We start from the raw sequence: 13,466 nt of genomic DNA, 5'->3' as shown, positions 1-13,466 counted from the left end.
CATTAGGGAACATTTGGATCAAAGATTGCATTAGAGAATGATAGAGAGGGGGGACAAGCAGCTCACAACAGGAGTTCAAATTCTCATGAGCCCCAACGATGGGAAATAAACCCCTAAAACGACTGCCCAAGAGCATCCTTAAGCTTAAGCCAAAAAGACTCCTGAGGTCTTTAAGTTAAAGTTCATTGTGCCAACCTGGCCGATAAACACATGTGGGGTTAATTGAAGGGCAGAGGGATAAATGGCTCGGTGAGCCTCACCTTTCTAGTTCTCGGGTCTCTTGCTTTCTGTTGGTCAAACCAGGGTGCAGCTGCATTAGCCAGTTCCCTGCTTCAGCTGGCAGGGCTCACTTCCTGCAAGAAATCCCCAAGGAGAAGCCGCATGGACCTACCCCGATGCAGCCCTGGGTGCTGGAGCAGCCGTGTGGAGACCCCTGCCAGCGCTAAGATGCTTACCCGCTCACTGATTCGGCTTTCCTCCTGCAGTTGGTGTCATACTGTGCGTTTTGTGAGCTGGAGGACTTTGTGGATTGGTGTCAGACACATGGGTTAATGTTGGACTTATGGGCTTGGGCAGCACGGGGTTGGGATGTTTTCTTGATGTACACTTAACCTTTATATAGAACTCTCTTATACATGAATTTCTGTGGATTTGTTTCTCTAAAGCACCCAGACTAAGAGAGTTTTCTTGAACCAATAGTTTTAACTAATGAACAAAAGCTTTGCCTGCACTGTGCTCCCTTGAGAACTACCTGAGGGACGCGCCCACTCTGTGGGAGGAAAGATGCGCTTTCCTACTCCGGTTAGAGATGTCCAGCCTCAGAAACTCACAGGAGCAGCGCGACTCTGTCCCACGGGACCACGGTGCCAGCATTCGCCCGGCGACAGCGAGATTGTGTACGGAACCCATCAAAGGCGTGCTGGTGGCAGGCACATGGGCGTAGGCGTTGCCTCGCTGACCTCGAGGTCAGTGGTCCGAATGACAAGAGTGCTTCTGCTACAGATTGACAGCTCCGGAAACCCGGTGGGTGATTCTACTCCGTCCTATAGAGTTGCTATGAGTTTGAACTCACTGCCAGCCACAGCCAACCCCACAACACCCAGCCACACGGCCCCTCCCACCAGGATGCGCTAGGGCCCATGAACGGGATGTGTTCGGGTAAATCAGTGCCCCTCCTCCACCTCTTCAGGGCCAACCTCCTCTTCCCACAAGCCTTCTCAGGTGTCCTCCCCATGCGTCTCCCACACAGTCTTCACAGCACAGAAACACAGGATGTCTGTCCGAGTCTAGCCCGTGCATCTTGTCTGCATACTCAACAGGCCTAAGAGGCTTGCAGGTCCCGAAGACGCCAAGCCCGAGGGCGGGGGTGCCTCCAGATCTTAAAAGGAGTTCATTCCATTGCAATCGATCACTTCTTAACGACCAGAAATCATCGCACCACCTGTGGCTCAGGGGCCCGGGTAGGACACTGGCAATGCATTCATGCTGTGAACCTCAAGGTCAGCAGTTAGAAACCCCAGCCACTCCGTGGGGGAAGGACAGGGCTTTCTATTCCCATAAAGCGCGACAGGCTTGGCCACTCCCAGGGGCGGTTCTACCCATCCCACAGGGTCACTGTGACTCGGCACTGACGGTGTGTGCCTCACGTAACTGGACGTATGCCCAGGTTCTTATGCTAGAACCACCACGTATACCCAGGTTCTTAGGCCAAACCCACCACCAGCAAAGCAATTCCGACCCGCAGGGAGGGTCCCTACAGGGTCTCCATCCTGTGGGGCTTCATGGGAACAGACAATCACATCTTTCTCCCATGAGTTCAGACTGCTGACCTTCAGCTAGCGGCCAAACATTTTAATTACTACTCTACCAGGGCACCACCCGTATGCATACACACACTCACATACATATACACACGTGATGCCCCAGGTCTGACTACTGAGGGGGCCTGAAGTCGGGGTCCCCCACTCGCAATGAGTGCACTTAGCATGCACACCTTGGCCTCTCACTACCCTTTCTCCACTACCCAGAGGCAGAGCCCCAAGGAGATAGGGCTGTTGGGGTCGAGCTGCCCCAAGGAGACGTCCAAGATCAGCCTGGCACACTGGGTGCCAAAAAGGAAGGCAGTGTCCAGAGAATGACGAGAAAGTTTCCAGGAATCATCCACGCCAGCTGGCGCCGCTCCCGCTGGCCAGGCATCGAGATCCATCAGGATTGATCATAGCTCCATCCAGGGAGTGAGACAGGGACCATGAGCCACACAAAGGAAAAGACAGGTGTCGCGTGTCGTCTCAAAGTGCCTGGCTGAACCCATTTCTCCAATCTGGAGGGAAGCAGTGTCATTTGAGAGTGGAGAAGCAAGGGCCTTACCCAAGAGGCTGCAGCGAGCGAGGGGCCCTGGGCCAAACGGCAGTGCGGGGCAGAGGACGCAGCAGTCAGTCCTGAGGTGTGCCCCGAGACACCCCGTGCAGGGGCATCAGAAGACCAAAGCGGAGGGGGCACTCTGAGCATCAGGGATCTGTGACCTTCCAGTGTCAAGGTCACGGAAGGCAGAGAGAGGCCCAGAGACACCGCCACCCTGTCCATCCACCACCCCCACTGCCAGGTTAGCCCTGGACGTCACCTGGGGCAGGTGACTGGTGGGGATGCACGGCTGCCCAATCTGGATTTCCAGGGTGTCCTAGGGCCACAACATCTGTGTGGTCAGAAACACACTCTAAACCAGTGTTGGGGGTGGAGAGTGACCCGGGGGTCCCGCAGAAACAAGAGGCACCCACACTTTATCCTGGACAGTGGGGCTGATTGCTGGGGGCACTGCGTCATTTTTTCCAAAAGGGAGCAGGAGGATAAATGAGTTCGGGAGCCAATGCCCCCCTACCCCAAGACCAATCAGGAGTGCCAGAGCCCCACCCCCTACCCAAACCCACTGCTCCCAGAGGACTCAGAAGACAGGGTATGCCCTGGGCCTCCAGGACAATGGGAGCAGCACCCACTTCCTCCCTGGGACACACCTCACATGTGCCCTGGGCGGGGCGGGTCCAGGCCCACCCCACTCCTCTCTGCCTGGACCCCTCAGGCTCTTGCCATATAGCTCTCTGTCCAGCGGTTAGAAGAGCCGGCTCAGAGCATGCCGACCGCTGAGCAGAGTGGAGAGCTCGAGGCCAGCCCTGAGCCCCAGCGAGCCAGGGAGGGATTCCAGCAACAGTCTACCCCAGACAGGCAGGAAGAGAAAGGCAGTTTGGAAAGGGTGGGGGTGGAGTTGAGCCTGAGGTAAGGGTGGGGCCGCTAGCAAGCTGAGACCCCAAACCTGCATACACTCATCTCCTAGGTAGGCCTGATTCACTCAGGGCACTCTCCAGAATGCTCTTGGAGACAAGGCCGGAGAGAAGGTAAAGGCTGGACGGTCAGGTCCAAAAGGTCAGAGGGGTCTGCTGTGTCAGCACTGTTAGCCTGGCCACCGAAGCTGCTCTCCCAGAGGCAGCCACACCTAATTAGTTTAATTAAGCCCAAGGTGGCTTCCAGGCATTTCTTAATTAAAAAAGCACACATATAAAACACACACACGCATGTGTGCGAGAGAATGTATGTACATCCCCTGGCGGTTCCTGGTGGACACAACCGAGGTAGACACCTCCGGCTCCATACACAGCAGGTGCCCAATAAATTCGCATTCCCCTGTGCTCCCAGCCAAGAGCAATGCACAGGGATGGGGGGGTAGGGGGACTAGGTGATAACCCTGAGACACAGGCAGCACTGTAGAAGGCAGGGGGCCCCACCCTGCAGGAATGGGAAGCCCAAGGAGCTTCCCCACCACACACACCCCAGCAGCCCAGCTGGCAGTCTCCCCTCCCCAGTCAGAGGAGCCTCAGCAGAAAGCCAGCAGCTGATCACTGAGCAGCCTCTGAAATTACAGTTTACTTGACAATGCTGGGAGACTGTGAGGCCAGGGTGTATTCACTGTGTCTGTGGTGTGGGGGGGGGGGGAGGCGGTGCACCCTCCCAGGTCCGGGTCTTGCCTCCCCCAGGCACCTCCCTGTCATCTCCCCACCTAAGCTGGGACCACATCCTCCGACGCCCCACTCCTAGCACTATAAACTTCCAGGCAGCAAAAGAGCAGCCAATAGAGGGGAGCGGGTACAGGGTCCCCAGCTCGCTGAGCCTGGCCAGATAAAGAACTAAAGCACACAGAGTGGCCTGACCAGCTGTGTCCACCGCACTGTGGGTCGCAGGGGGCAGGCAGATCTCAGTGAGGCCAGTCCCACACTACAGGGGGCTCTGTGGACGTGGAAATGGCTTTACCCAGCACCTGCAGCCTGGCTGTTTCAGCCTCCTGGGCACTGATGGGGAAACTGAGGCCCCAGAGAAGAGGCTACCTGCTGGAAAGTGGCAGAGCCAGGATCTGATCCGACATACCAGAGCATGCCCGCCTGGCCATCCACCCCTGGACTGGGTAGGTATCTCCATTGCCACTCAGGAAGGATGCAGGCTCCCTACCCCCACCCTGCTGCCCCCACCGAACCTAGGAAGGGGCAGCTACAGGACCTGGTCGGGTCACTCAGACAAGCCTCCTCCTCCAGCCCCAGTGCCTCAGCCTCCGTGCCAATCAGGCAAGAAACCCTGCCACACGGTAGCAGGCTTGGGCAGCCTCTGTCTGCCCTCAGTGTGTCTGAGATAGAATGAACCTTAATCTTCCTGTAAGAACCAGCCGTCTGGGCACCCCCGGACCCAGGCACCTGGCCACCCCACTTGGGGCGTGTCACCGTCAGAAGCCTGGGACCCCACAGTGCTGGCCCCCAGGGCCTGGGCATCCAGGAGCAGACGGGTTGTGCAGGCTGGGGCAGTGGGATCCCTCAAGGAGCTGCCCCTGGGGCGTTGTGGGGCGGGGAGATTACTCAACCGAGGGAGGCCGGCCCCTTCCCTCTTCGCCTTTGTAAGCAGCTGCCACTGCCACCCCCTCCCCCTTTTCCATCACCACGGAAACACTGTCAGGAAAGAGCAAAGGGTTCCAGGGACGGGTCTGGGGGCAAAGGTCACAGGGCGCAGTCTGGGCAGGCGGGAGGTGACTCATCGCGCCGGGCTCTCCCAACACCAGCGTTCCCATGTCCCCCCTTGTCAATGACTGTTGTCCAAGCGGAACCGCCGAGGGCTGCTGATGGCCGCGCCGGGTCGCGGCTAGCCAGAGCCGGCTGATCCCGGGCCCCTTCAATGAAGGCCCGGGTGGGCGTCCCGCGACCTCTGGGCGAGGCGCAGGGGCGCGATGCGGCTTAGCCTCTGCCAAGTTGCTTTTCAGAGGCCAAGTAGAGCCGCTCCGCCGGCCCGCCGACATTTTCCTGCCCGGCGGCCACACGCGCGCCTCCTCCGCGACAAAGGCCACACTAGCGGGCCCGACGAAGGGGGGGTGGCATTGATGGGAGGAGGGGACAGCTAAGTGAAGCAGCCGCGAGGGGCCGGTGGCAGTGAGCCCCCACCCCATGTTCGCGAAGTGGTAGTGGCCAACAAGGGGCCGCGCCTCCGGCTCACCGCCCTGGGGCGCCCCGACTTGTCCTCCTTCGGTCCAGGCACCAGGTGTGCACGGGAGGACGTCGGTCCATGTGGTCACGCGCCGTGGGAGGCCGGGGGTCGGATTGGGGGGATAGTGACGGCTGAGCTGAGCGCCCAGGCGGGGGCTGGAGTCCCCCTTTCCCACCCAAGGTGTGCAGACGGTGCGGCGCTCCCGCAGCAGTGCCCGCGGGCGGCCAGGGTGCACCTGGGGCTCGGGGGACTTTGACAAACTTGGCGCCCCCAGGGCGCGCCCCCAAGAGCAGGCGGCTCCGACCCCGAACGCGTCCCTTCTCCCCACTCCCGCCCGGGTCCCTGCCGGCGGCGGCGACCTAGGCGCCCCGAGCGCGCGCGCGCGCGCGGACACCCGCGAGCCGGGTCCTCCCGCGGTGCCTGGTCCTCACCTGGGACATCTGCGGCCGGAAGTTAATGTCCTTGAGGTCGATGGAGCCCGGGGACAGGTTGTGCAGCAGCTGGCACAGCAGGACCCCGTCTCGCAGCGCCTGCGCCAGGTCGAAGACCACGGCCGAGGGCCATACGACCCGGTGGTTGGGCGGCAGGACCTTGCAGTCGATGAGCCAGCGGCCGCACTGTCGCCACTGCTCCATGGCGCCGCTCAGCGCAGGGCTCGGGCCGGAGCGCGGTGGCCGAGGGGCATCCCGCCCGCGCGGGCTTGGCCGGGGCGGGGCCTCGCGGGCGGCCGGTCCCTGCGCCGCCACGCGTCCCTCCTCTTCCTCCTGCTCGCCGCCCTCGCGGGCCACTGCGCCCGCCCACGTGCTGCGCCGGGTACCCCCTTCACACACACAAGTCCCCGCGGGCGCCGGGCCGCGCTCCCCCGTGCTCCCCGCCGCCGCCGCGCTGCTCCGCCCGCCGCGCGGGGCGCAGCATTCTGCGCCCGGGGCGCCTGCCACCCCGCTCCGGCCCCCGAGACAAAGGCCGGCGGGTCGCTCGCTCCGCGCGTCCCGGGCCCGCCCGCTGCCCCGCCGCCGCCGCCGCCGCGCTTTGTTCGCCGCGCCCCGGGCTCGGAGATCCGCGCCTCGCTCGTCTGCTCTGCGGCTCAGCGGCTCCGGAGCCGGGGGCGGGACGCGGCGGAGGAGGCGTGGACGGCGCCTGGCCCCGCCCCGCCCCCCACTTCCTGCCCCGCGGCCGACGCCCGCCAAAGTTGCGGAGGGCGGGGGCGTTAGAGGCGGCCCACTTTCTCCCAGGGACGCGGGGATTTTCGCGGAGCTCCCGAGCCAGGGGCCGACGAGCCCGAGCAGCACCCCGGTCTTTCTCTGCACCTCTCCTAGCGCCGCGCTTGGCTCCCCGCGGAGCGTTGAGGAGGGGGCACCGGGCTGGGTGGAGGCGCGTCCGGCTGCCCCGCAAGGCGGGGCGGAGTGAGGCCGGATGACTCGGGGTCCCCAGAGACCCTTCCCGTCCTCCGCCCTGGACGAGCGCCAGCAGGAAGCTCCCCCACGTCGCCCCCGTCCAGACAAAGCCCGGGATTCCCTAACTCTGGGCCCAGAGGCCTGGCCGCGCGGGGATGCCCGGCGGGTAGGCGGGCGGGCGGACAGACCGCTGACCTGGGAGAGTAGGCGGGGAGAGCTGGAGATAGGGCGGCCCCTCCCAGGTGACACCGCCCCCCAGCCCCCTCCCAGCTGGCAGCTGGGCCGCTGACCCTACCCTGAACCCGCGCCTGGACCACGCCCCCAGCAGGCCCCCATGCGGGCACCTCGCTCTGCCCAACTGGCACCGTGTGGCAGTGGGAGGGGCCTCAAGGACAAAAAGAACAGGGCTGCAGTTGTCTGGGTGACCCTGAGGGTCTGCAGGCAGAACCCCACCACTGGGCCGCTCAACCCAGGCCCAGAAACCCCCTGTCACCTGACTTACCTGCCTACCGCCAAAGCCAGAGGACACCTATGGGGGCACCTCTGCTGGGACTCAGCCCTGGCCCCCCCCAGCTAAAGAGGATGTGTGAGCCAGCGCGGCCGTACAGAGATGGGGACAGGGTTGGCGCGGGCACGCCCCAGCCTCGCTGGGGGACAGGTGAGCCCACCCACCGCTCCCACGGGGGTCCTTCCTCTGGAAAGTACCTGGCCTAGAAGCCTCCCCACGGGGGTCGAGCTGTCCTTGCCTGAGGGGACCGCATGCAGCAGCAGCAGATGTAAGCCCCCAGCAGCTCCCAGGGGACCCCTGGGGGGGCAGCTTCTGCTTGGTGTAGCTACCTCTGCCATCCAGGAGACCTTCACCCACCCGGCAGCATTGCTTATCAGGGATGCAGGGGCTTCTTCCAGCCGCCCAGCACAGCCCCCTCGCCCTCCCCAGCCCCTCACCTTAATGCCTGGTTTCTCCCCTCAGAAAAGGACCTCAGTCCTCACCACCGTGCTCTGCAGGCCAAACCAGGAATCCACCAGGAAGGCGAGACCCGCGGAAACCCTGGGAGCCTCCGCCGCCAGTGCAGGCGTTCCTCTGCTGCCGCCAGGTGGGCGCCGCGGGCACGGCCACGGGCTCGTGCTTTTGAAAGGGCTGCTTCTGGAATGGCGCTTGGGCAGGAGGGGGTGCTGCTCCAGGCGCTGCAATCGTGGCTAGTTTTTTGGAGGGGAGGGGGCGCAGGTGTCTGCTCCAAGCCACAGCCCAGAGGAGCCTAGGGAGACCCCTCCCCAAGGGGAGCCGAGGAAACCAGCCACAAGTGCCCCAGCGGATGGAATGGAGGGTCACAGGCAGGCAGCTGGCAGGGAGAAGGGGCATGCCTGGTTCCCTGGAGGACTGGGACGCCAGTTGACATCCACAGATTGAGACAGCCCTGGTGGATTTCGGCAAGGCTGGCAGTTCAACTCCACCAGCGGTTCCTTGGGGGTAAGATAAGACTGTCTGCTTCCATCAAGAGTGACATTCTCGGATCCCAGGGGGGCAGTTCTACTCTGTCCCCTGGGGTCACTGGAGTCAGGATGGCCCCAGGGGCAGTGGCTCAGCCCTTGGGGATGGTGAAGGGCAGGTAGAGGAGGGTAAGCCCGCTGGCCAGGCTCACAGACAGCAGAGATCAGCTCCGGGTGACCTCTCTCCACCCGTCTCACCCACCTCCGTCCCCTAGCAGTCGACCCCTAGGGGCTTCTCTCTGGGTCTAACGGCCCTCACCACCACCACCATCACTGTGTCCTGTGGAATCAGCGAGGGACCCCGACAAACTTGACACCGTGTCACACCCCAGCGCAAACGGAGCCCTGGTGACTCCCACCTCCCTGGAGTGTAGCTCACCCCCTTACCAGCCTCCTCTCCAGCCACTCCCCCGCCTCCCATCCCCACTCCTAAGGGACACTCCAGGACACAGACAACTTGATCCAGACAAGCCTAGCACTCAGGGCCTTGGGACCCCAGCCCCTGCCAGTCTGCCTGCCTGGTGCTCCTCTCCCACCCAGAGTACCCGCCCAGCCCACTTCCTAGCACGGCCAGCCGGGCCTGGCCCTGGGTCCACCATGTTTGTCCTCCGGACCAGGGGCATCCCCAAGCTGGGAGGACGTGTGGACCACACCTGGTGACACTGCCTGAGGGGTGACACGGAAGTGACCAAAATTCCTATGCAGTGTTGCAGCAGAAATTGAATATTATTAAAATAGGCGCCTGGAGTTAACAGATCTCTGGTGGCACAGTGGGTTGTGCATTGGGCTGCTAACCACAGGGTCAGTGGTTCAATGAGGCTGTCTTCCCGTAGACCTTGACAGCCTTGGAGACGCTAAGGGGCAGTTCTGCTCTGTCCTATGGGGTCTCTGGGAGTCCGAATCGACTCAAAGGCAGCGAGTGGGTCTCTCCACTGTTCCCTATAAAAAGACAAAAGCCACAGTAGTGGAGTGGCCCGTAGTGCTTCCAGGGCTGCCATCTTTCCGGAAGTCAGCTGCATGGCTCTCTCCCACAGAGCTGGGGGTGGGTTTGAACTGCTGGTCTCATGGTCCACAGCCTGGTGCTCTAAGCACTATGTCCAGGAATCCCTGTGGTTGCCGCAGCCATTAAAGGCCTGAGCTGGTAGAATGAGGAAGCGGCTGTGCTCACAGCTGAGGGCGCAAGGTCCTTCTGTAGTGAGAGGCCGAGGGTCAGGCCTCCTCGCTGACCCAGAACTTTCAGCCGTCTTTGCACACTCTGCCCTGAGTGGGTAGGTGACAGAGGGGAGGGCTAGGGGTCCCATTCAGCAGCGTCTAAAAGCGTGCGGGTGCTGCTAACTCAGCATATATGAGCATGGGTGCACACCCAGCTGCAGTCCCAGGGCACAGTCCCCAGCACCCTCAGAGCCAGCCTGCCCGAAAGTGGCCACTGGGAACCAGGGCTTTCTCCTACAAACCCCGTGGGGGAAGGGGGTGGAAAGAGGTGGCAGCCAGGCCTCTATGCAGTCCCTGCCCTATGCTGAGTGCCGCAGCATCAGAGCTTAGCTGGCTGGCCCGAGGCCCCGTGGTGACCAGAGCTGGCATGTGATCCCAGATCCGACTGCAGCGTCCGGTTCCTGTCACGATCCAGCTGAGTGGTGTTGCTTTTGCCTTCGACAGATGACATCATGGACAAGGGGCAGCAGTGCGGGACAGTCCCAGTTCGAGGGGCCCCACAACTCCTCCAGGTGGCCTTCAGGTGGACTCACTGCTCCGGGGCTTGGTCTGAACCGAGCTTGTGTTGGGGGTAAATGGCCCTTGCTCGAGGGTGGGGAGCGACACGCAGCCATCCAAGCTTCAGGCGGCTCCATTCCATGCCAGCCTGTTAAAGAGTCACCCATGACCTACAGCCCCCGCGTTCTTGCTCAGGGCCTCGTGTCTCCCCAGAGCCCAGGGCATTATCCGTGATGGCCGTGGTACATCCCATCAACGTGTCCATGTCCTGTGGGGGCCTCATTTCACCACTGGGAGCCCAAAGACTCGCTTCATGCTCTTCCTCAGAGAGCTTCCACAGGAGGCTGGGGACCACGCTGCCTGCCATCTGTGCCTCCTCCTCCATGGCCCCACAGACCCCTCCACCCACCCACCCATGCATCTCTCCACCTATCCCTCTGTTTTCCTCCCTCTCGTCCCACTATGCACCCACCTCCTCACTGTAATCAACCATCCTCACCCCGCCACCTATCCCTCAAGCCACCCCCATGCATCCATCCATCTATCCATCCATCCCTTCTTCCATCTGTCCAACCTTCTATCCACCTGCCATTCACCTGTCCCTCCATCCACCCAGCCCTCAGCCCATCCAGCCCTCCATCCTCCATCTGCCCTTCATCCATGCACTCAGCAAAAATGCATGGAGCGTGGGCTTTGTTCGTGGGGGGAGGGGAAGTGAGTGCGTCCACTCTTTCCAACACAACTGGACGAAAGAATTTCTCTTATTTAAGCCACATCAACGCACACATTTTGCAGATGCCATTTGTGGCTACACCATGCAAATTCAGCTGTCACCATCTCTCAGGAAATTGTAGGTGTCGGAAAAGACCATCTGGCCTATCGTGGAATCCGAGTCCGCCCCACCAGCTCGTGGGGAGTGGGCTTTGCACATTCTGTTTGACGAGGGAAAATCCGAGCTGCTCGCCGCTCGCTGTTGGAGTCGAGCTGATTAGGCCCGCAGACTGCACCCCAAATGGTGATCCCTGAAACTTCCTGCCATGTGGCCACTGTGGGTCACCTGCTGTCGAGTGTTTGGGCACGCGGAGCAGTTTCCAACAAGGGGCACCTGATGCCATGTGCGCGGTGCTCCCTCAAGGTTTGGGGGAAGGAAGCCAGTTTACAGAACTGAAGCCACTTGTTGGCATGAATCTGAGTCGGGAAACAGGTTTGTGGTTGTCGTGAATGGAATCGTCTCTCCCATGATTCTGTGCTGCCATTTCTTACCCCTGTGTCAGTGGACATACTCCCTTTGGGGAATTGGGTTGGTTGGTGGGTGGGTGGGGTGATTGGTGGATTGAATGGTGAGGGGGTGGGATGGTGGGTGGGTGGGTGGATTGGTGGGTGGGATGGTGGTGAGTGCGTGGGTTGATGAGTGCATGGTGGTGGCTGAGTGGGTTGGGTTGGTAGATTAGTTGGTCGGTTGGATGATTGGTGGATTGATTGGTGGGTGAATGAGTTGTTGGTTAGGTGGGTGGGATAGCTGTTGGGTGGGTTGGTGGTGAGTGGGTGATGGTGGTGGGTGGGTTGGGTTGGTACATTGGTTGGTTAATTGGTGGGTAGATGGGTTGGTTGTGGGGTGGGTGGGGTGGTGGGTGTGGGTGGGTTGTTAGGTGCATGAGAGGGTGAGTGGGTGGGTTGGGTTTTTGCTGCTGCCTTCCCCCCTTCCCAGTTTCCTCTGTGTGTTTTCTTCTTGCTGTGACTTGAATGGGCGTTTGCAGAGCAGCCTGGTGTCCGTTCAGCCATCCACGTGCATTTTGCTCTGTAACACTGCCACAATCCACACGGCATGTGGCTGCACTCTTGCCCGCTCCGACCCGTGACTGCCGTCTCCATCCACACTTCCTGTCTCTTGAGCTTCATCCAGGGAAATGCCGACCCCTGGCTGGTTCGGGGAGTGGGTGCCTAGCAGGTGTCATGGTTCATTCACCTCGCAGGTCTGTCTAGTGGTCCGCTGCAAGTGGAGTCATTGAGGAGCTCAGGTAGCAGCCTGAAAGGGACAAGCGGCCATCGTCAGAGACGTCACACCCCCGTTTGATCCGACCCAGGTGCTTGGCCATGTTTCTGTGGTTTGGAGTTTTGCTCCACATGTCTATCACTCTGTACAGGATTGTCTGGTGGGATTCCTTTCGGCGCACTTGGTAGTGGTTGCTGGACACCATCGAGGTCTTCTGGTCTCCAGGATCTGCGGACGGAGGTTCAGAGAGCCCATTAGGCCCCTGGACTATTTATTTCTGTGAGCCTTTCCTGTTCTTCGCTCTTCCTTGCAAGTGAGCCCAGGTGGTGCGGTTTGGTAAATGTCGAGACCACCAACTGCAAGACGGGGACTCGAACCCACAGGTGCTGCGCCGGAGAAGGATGGGGGCTATCTGCTCCTGTAAAGGTTTACGAAGACTGCTCTCACCGCAGCGTCATGATACACGGAGAGAAGACCGAAGTTGTCCTGGATTTCATGTGACTTGGGTCCACAGTCCATGCTCAAAGACGCTGGGTTGCTGCCCTTGCTGCCGCCGCGACCTGGTCCCGACTCAGTGAGCCCGCATTCGCCAGAAGGAAACGCCGTCCAGCCAAGTACTGTCTGCACGATCGTTGCTGTGTTTGAGCCCAGGTTACAGCTGCTGCGTCGTCCAACATCTCAGCTCACTGGGTCAAGTTCTTCCTCTTGTCCGCCGCCCCTCTATTTTACCAAACATGGTGTCCATTCCTGGAGACTGGTCTCTCCCGATCCCATGTCCGGCGTACATGGAATGAGGTCTGGCCGCCCTCGCGTCTAAGCAGCCGTCTGGCTGCACTTTCCAAGGCAGATCTGGCTGGGGGTTGTTTTCTTTGTCGGACAGCTCGTGGCACTTTCTCCGTGGCACTGGCAGTTTCCACACACTTCAGCTCTCCTTGTTCAGGGTCCAACACCCCGTGCAGAGGCGGCAGTGGAGAACACCAGGGCTGAGTCAGGTGCCCCTGAATCCTCAAAGTGACATCCTTGCACTCTGATGCTTTTAAGAGGTCTTGGGCGGTGCGTTTGCTCAGTGAAATGTGCTTGGTTTCTTGCCTGCTGCTGCTAGGAGCGTTGATTGCGGATCCAAGGCAAGAGGAAATCCCTGAAAACTTCGGTTACACAAACCCCCCCCCCCCCCCGCCGCCGTTTGTGGTGATGTAGCCTATTGGTCCAGTTGTGAGGATCTGGGGTCTTCTTGACATGGAGCTGTAAGACAATCAGGGTGCGCGGCTGTACGTCACGTGGCTCCTGTGCTGCTCTTGCACCTCACAGGGTGTGCGCCCCCACCCCACCCCACCCCGTCCCTGAGGAAGTCTGCATCCTCCGAGCGGCAGGTG

General features: G+C 61.0%; 1 protein-coding gene and 1 long non-coding RNA gene across 3 annotated transcripts in view; one reads left to right on the top strand and one right to left on the bottom strand.

Annotated features, from left to right (window-relative positions):
• The window catches only part of VAV2 (vav guanine nucleotide exchange factor 2), a 115,727-nt gene extending 109,151 nt beyond the window's left edge, over positions 1-6,576 (bottom strand). The window contains exon 1 of one of the 2 annotated variants that reach the window (XM_075559841.1): positions 5,940-6,576. In XM_075559841.1, the coding sequence (XP_075415956.1) occupies positions 5,940-6,143 (204 nt within the window). In that variant the 5' untranslated portion in view covers positions 6,144-6,576. The remainder of the gene's footprint in view (positions 1-5,939) is intronic. The other variant, XM_075559840.1, reaches the window with a different exon arrangement.
• A 91-nt stretch (positions 6,577-6,667) lies between these two features.
• LOC142458877 (uncharacterized) lies at positions 6,668-11,395 on the top strand. The gene is made up of 3 exons (XR_012786423.1): positions 6,668-7,560; positions 7,873-7,996; positions 10,047-11,395. It is a non-coding gene; the product is annotated as an uncharacterized LOC142458877 (long non-coding RNA).
• The last annotated feature ends 2,071 nt before the right edge of the window (positions 11,396-13,466 follow it).

Source organism: Tenrec ecaudatus, chromosome 10 (assembly GCF_050624435.1).
Source record: "Tenrec ecaudatus isolate mTenEca1 chromosome 10, mTenEca1.hap1, whole genome shotgun sequence".
In the NCBI taxonomy this organism is placed as follows: domain Eukaryota; kingdom Metazoa; phylum Chordata; class Mammalia; order Afrosoricida; family Tenrecidae; genus Tenrec; species Tenrec ecaudatus.
This window is presented reverse-complemented; position numbering and strand designations above follow the sequence as displayed.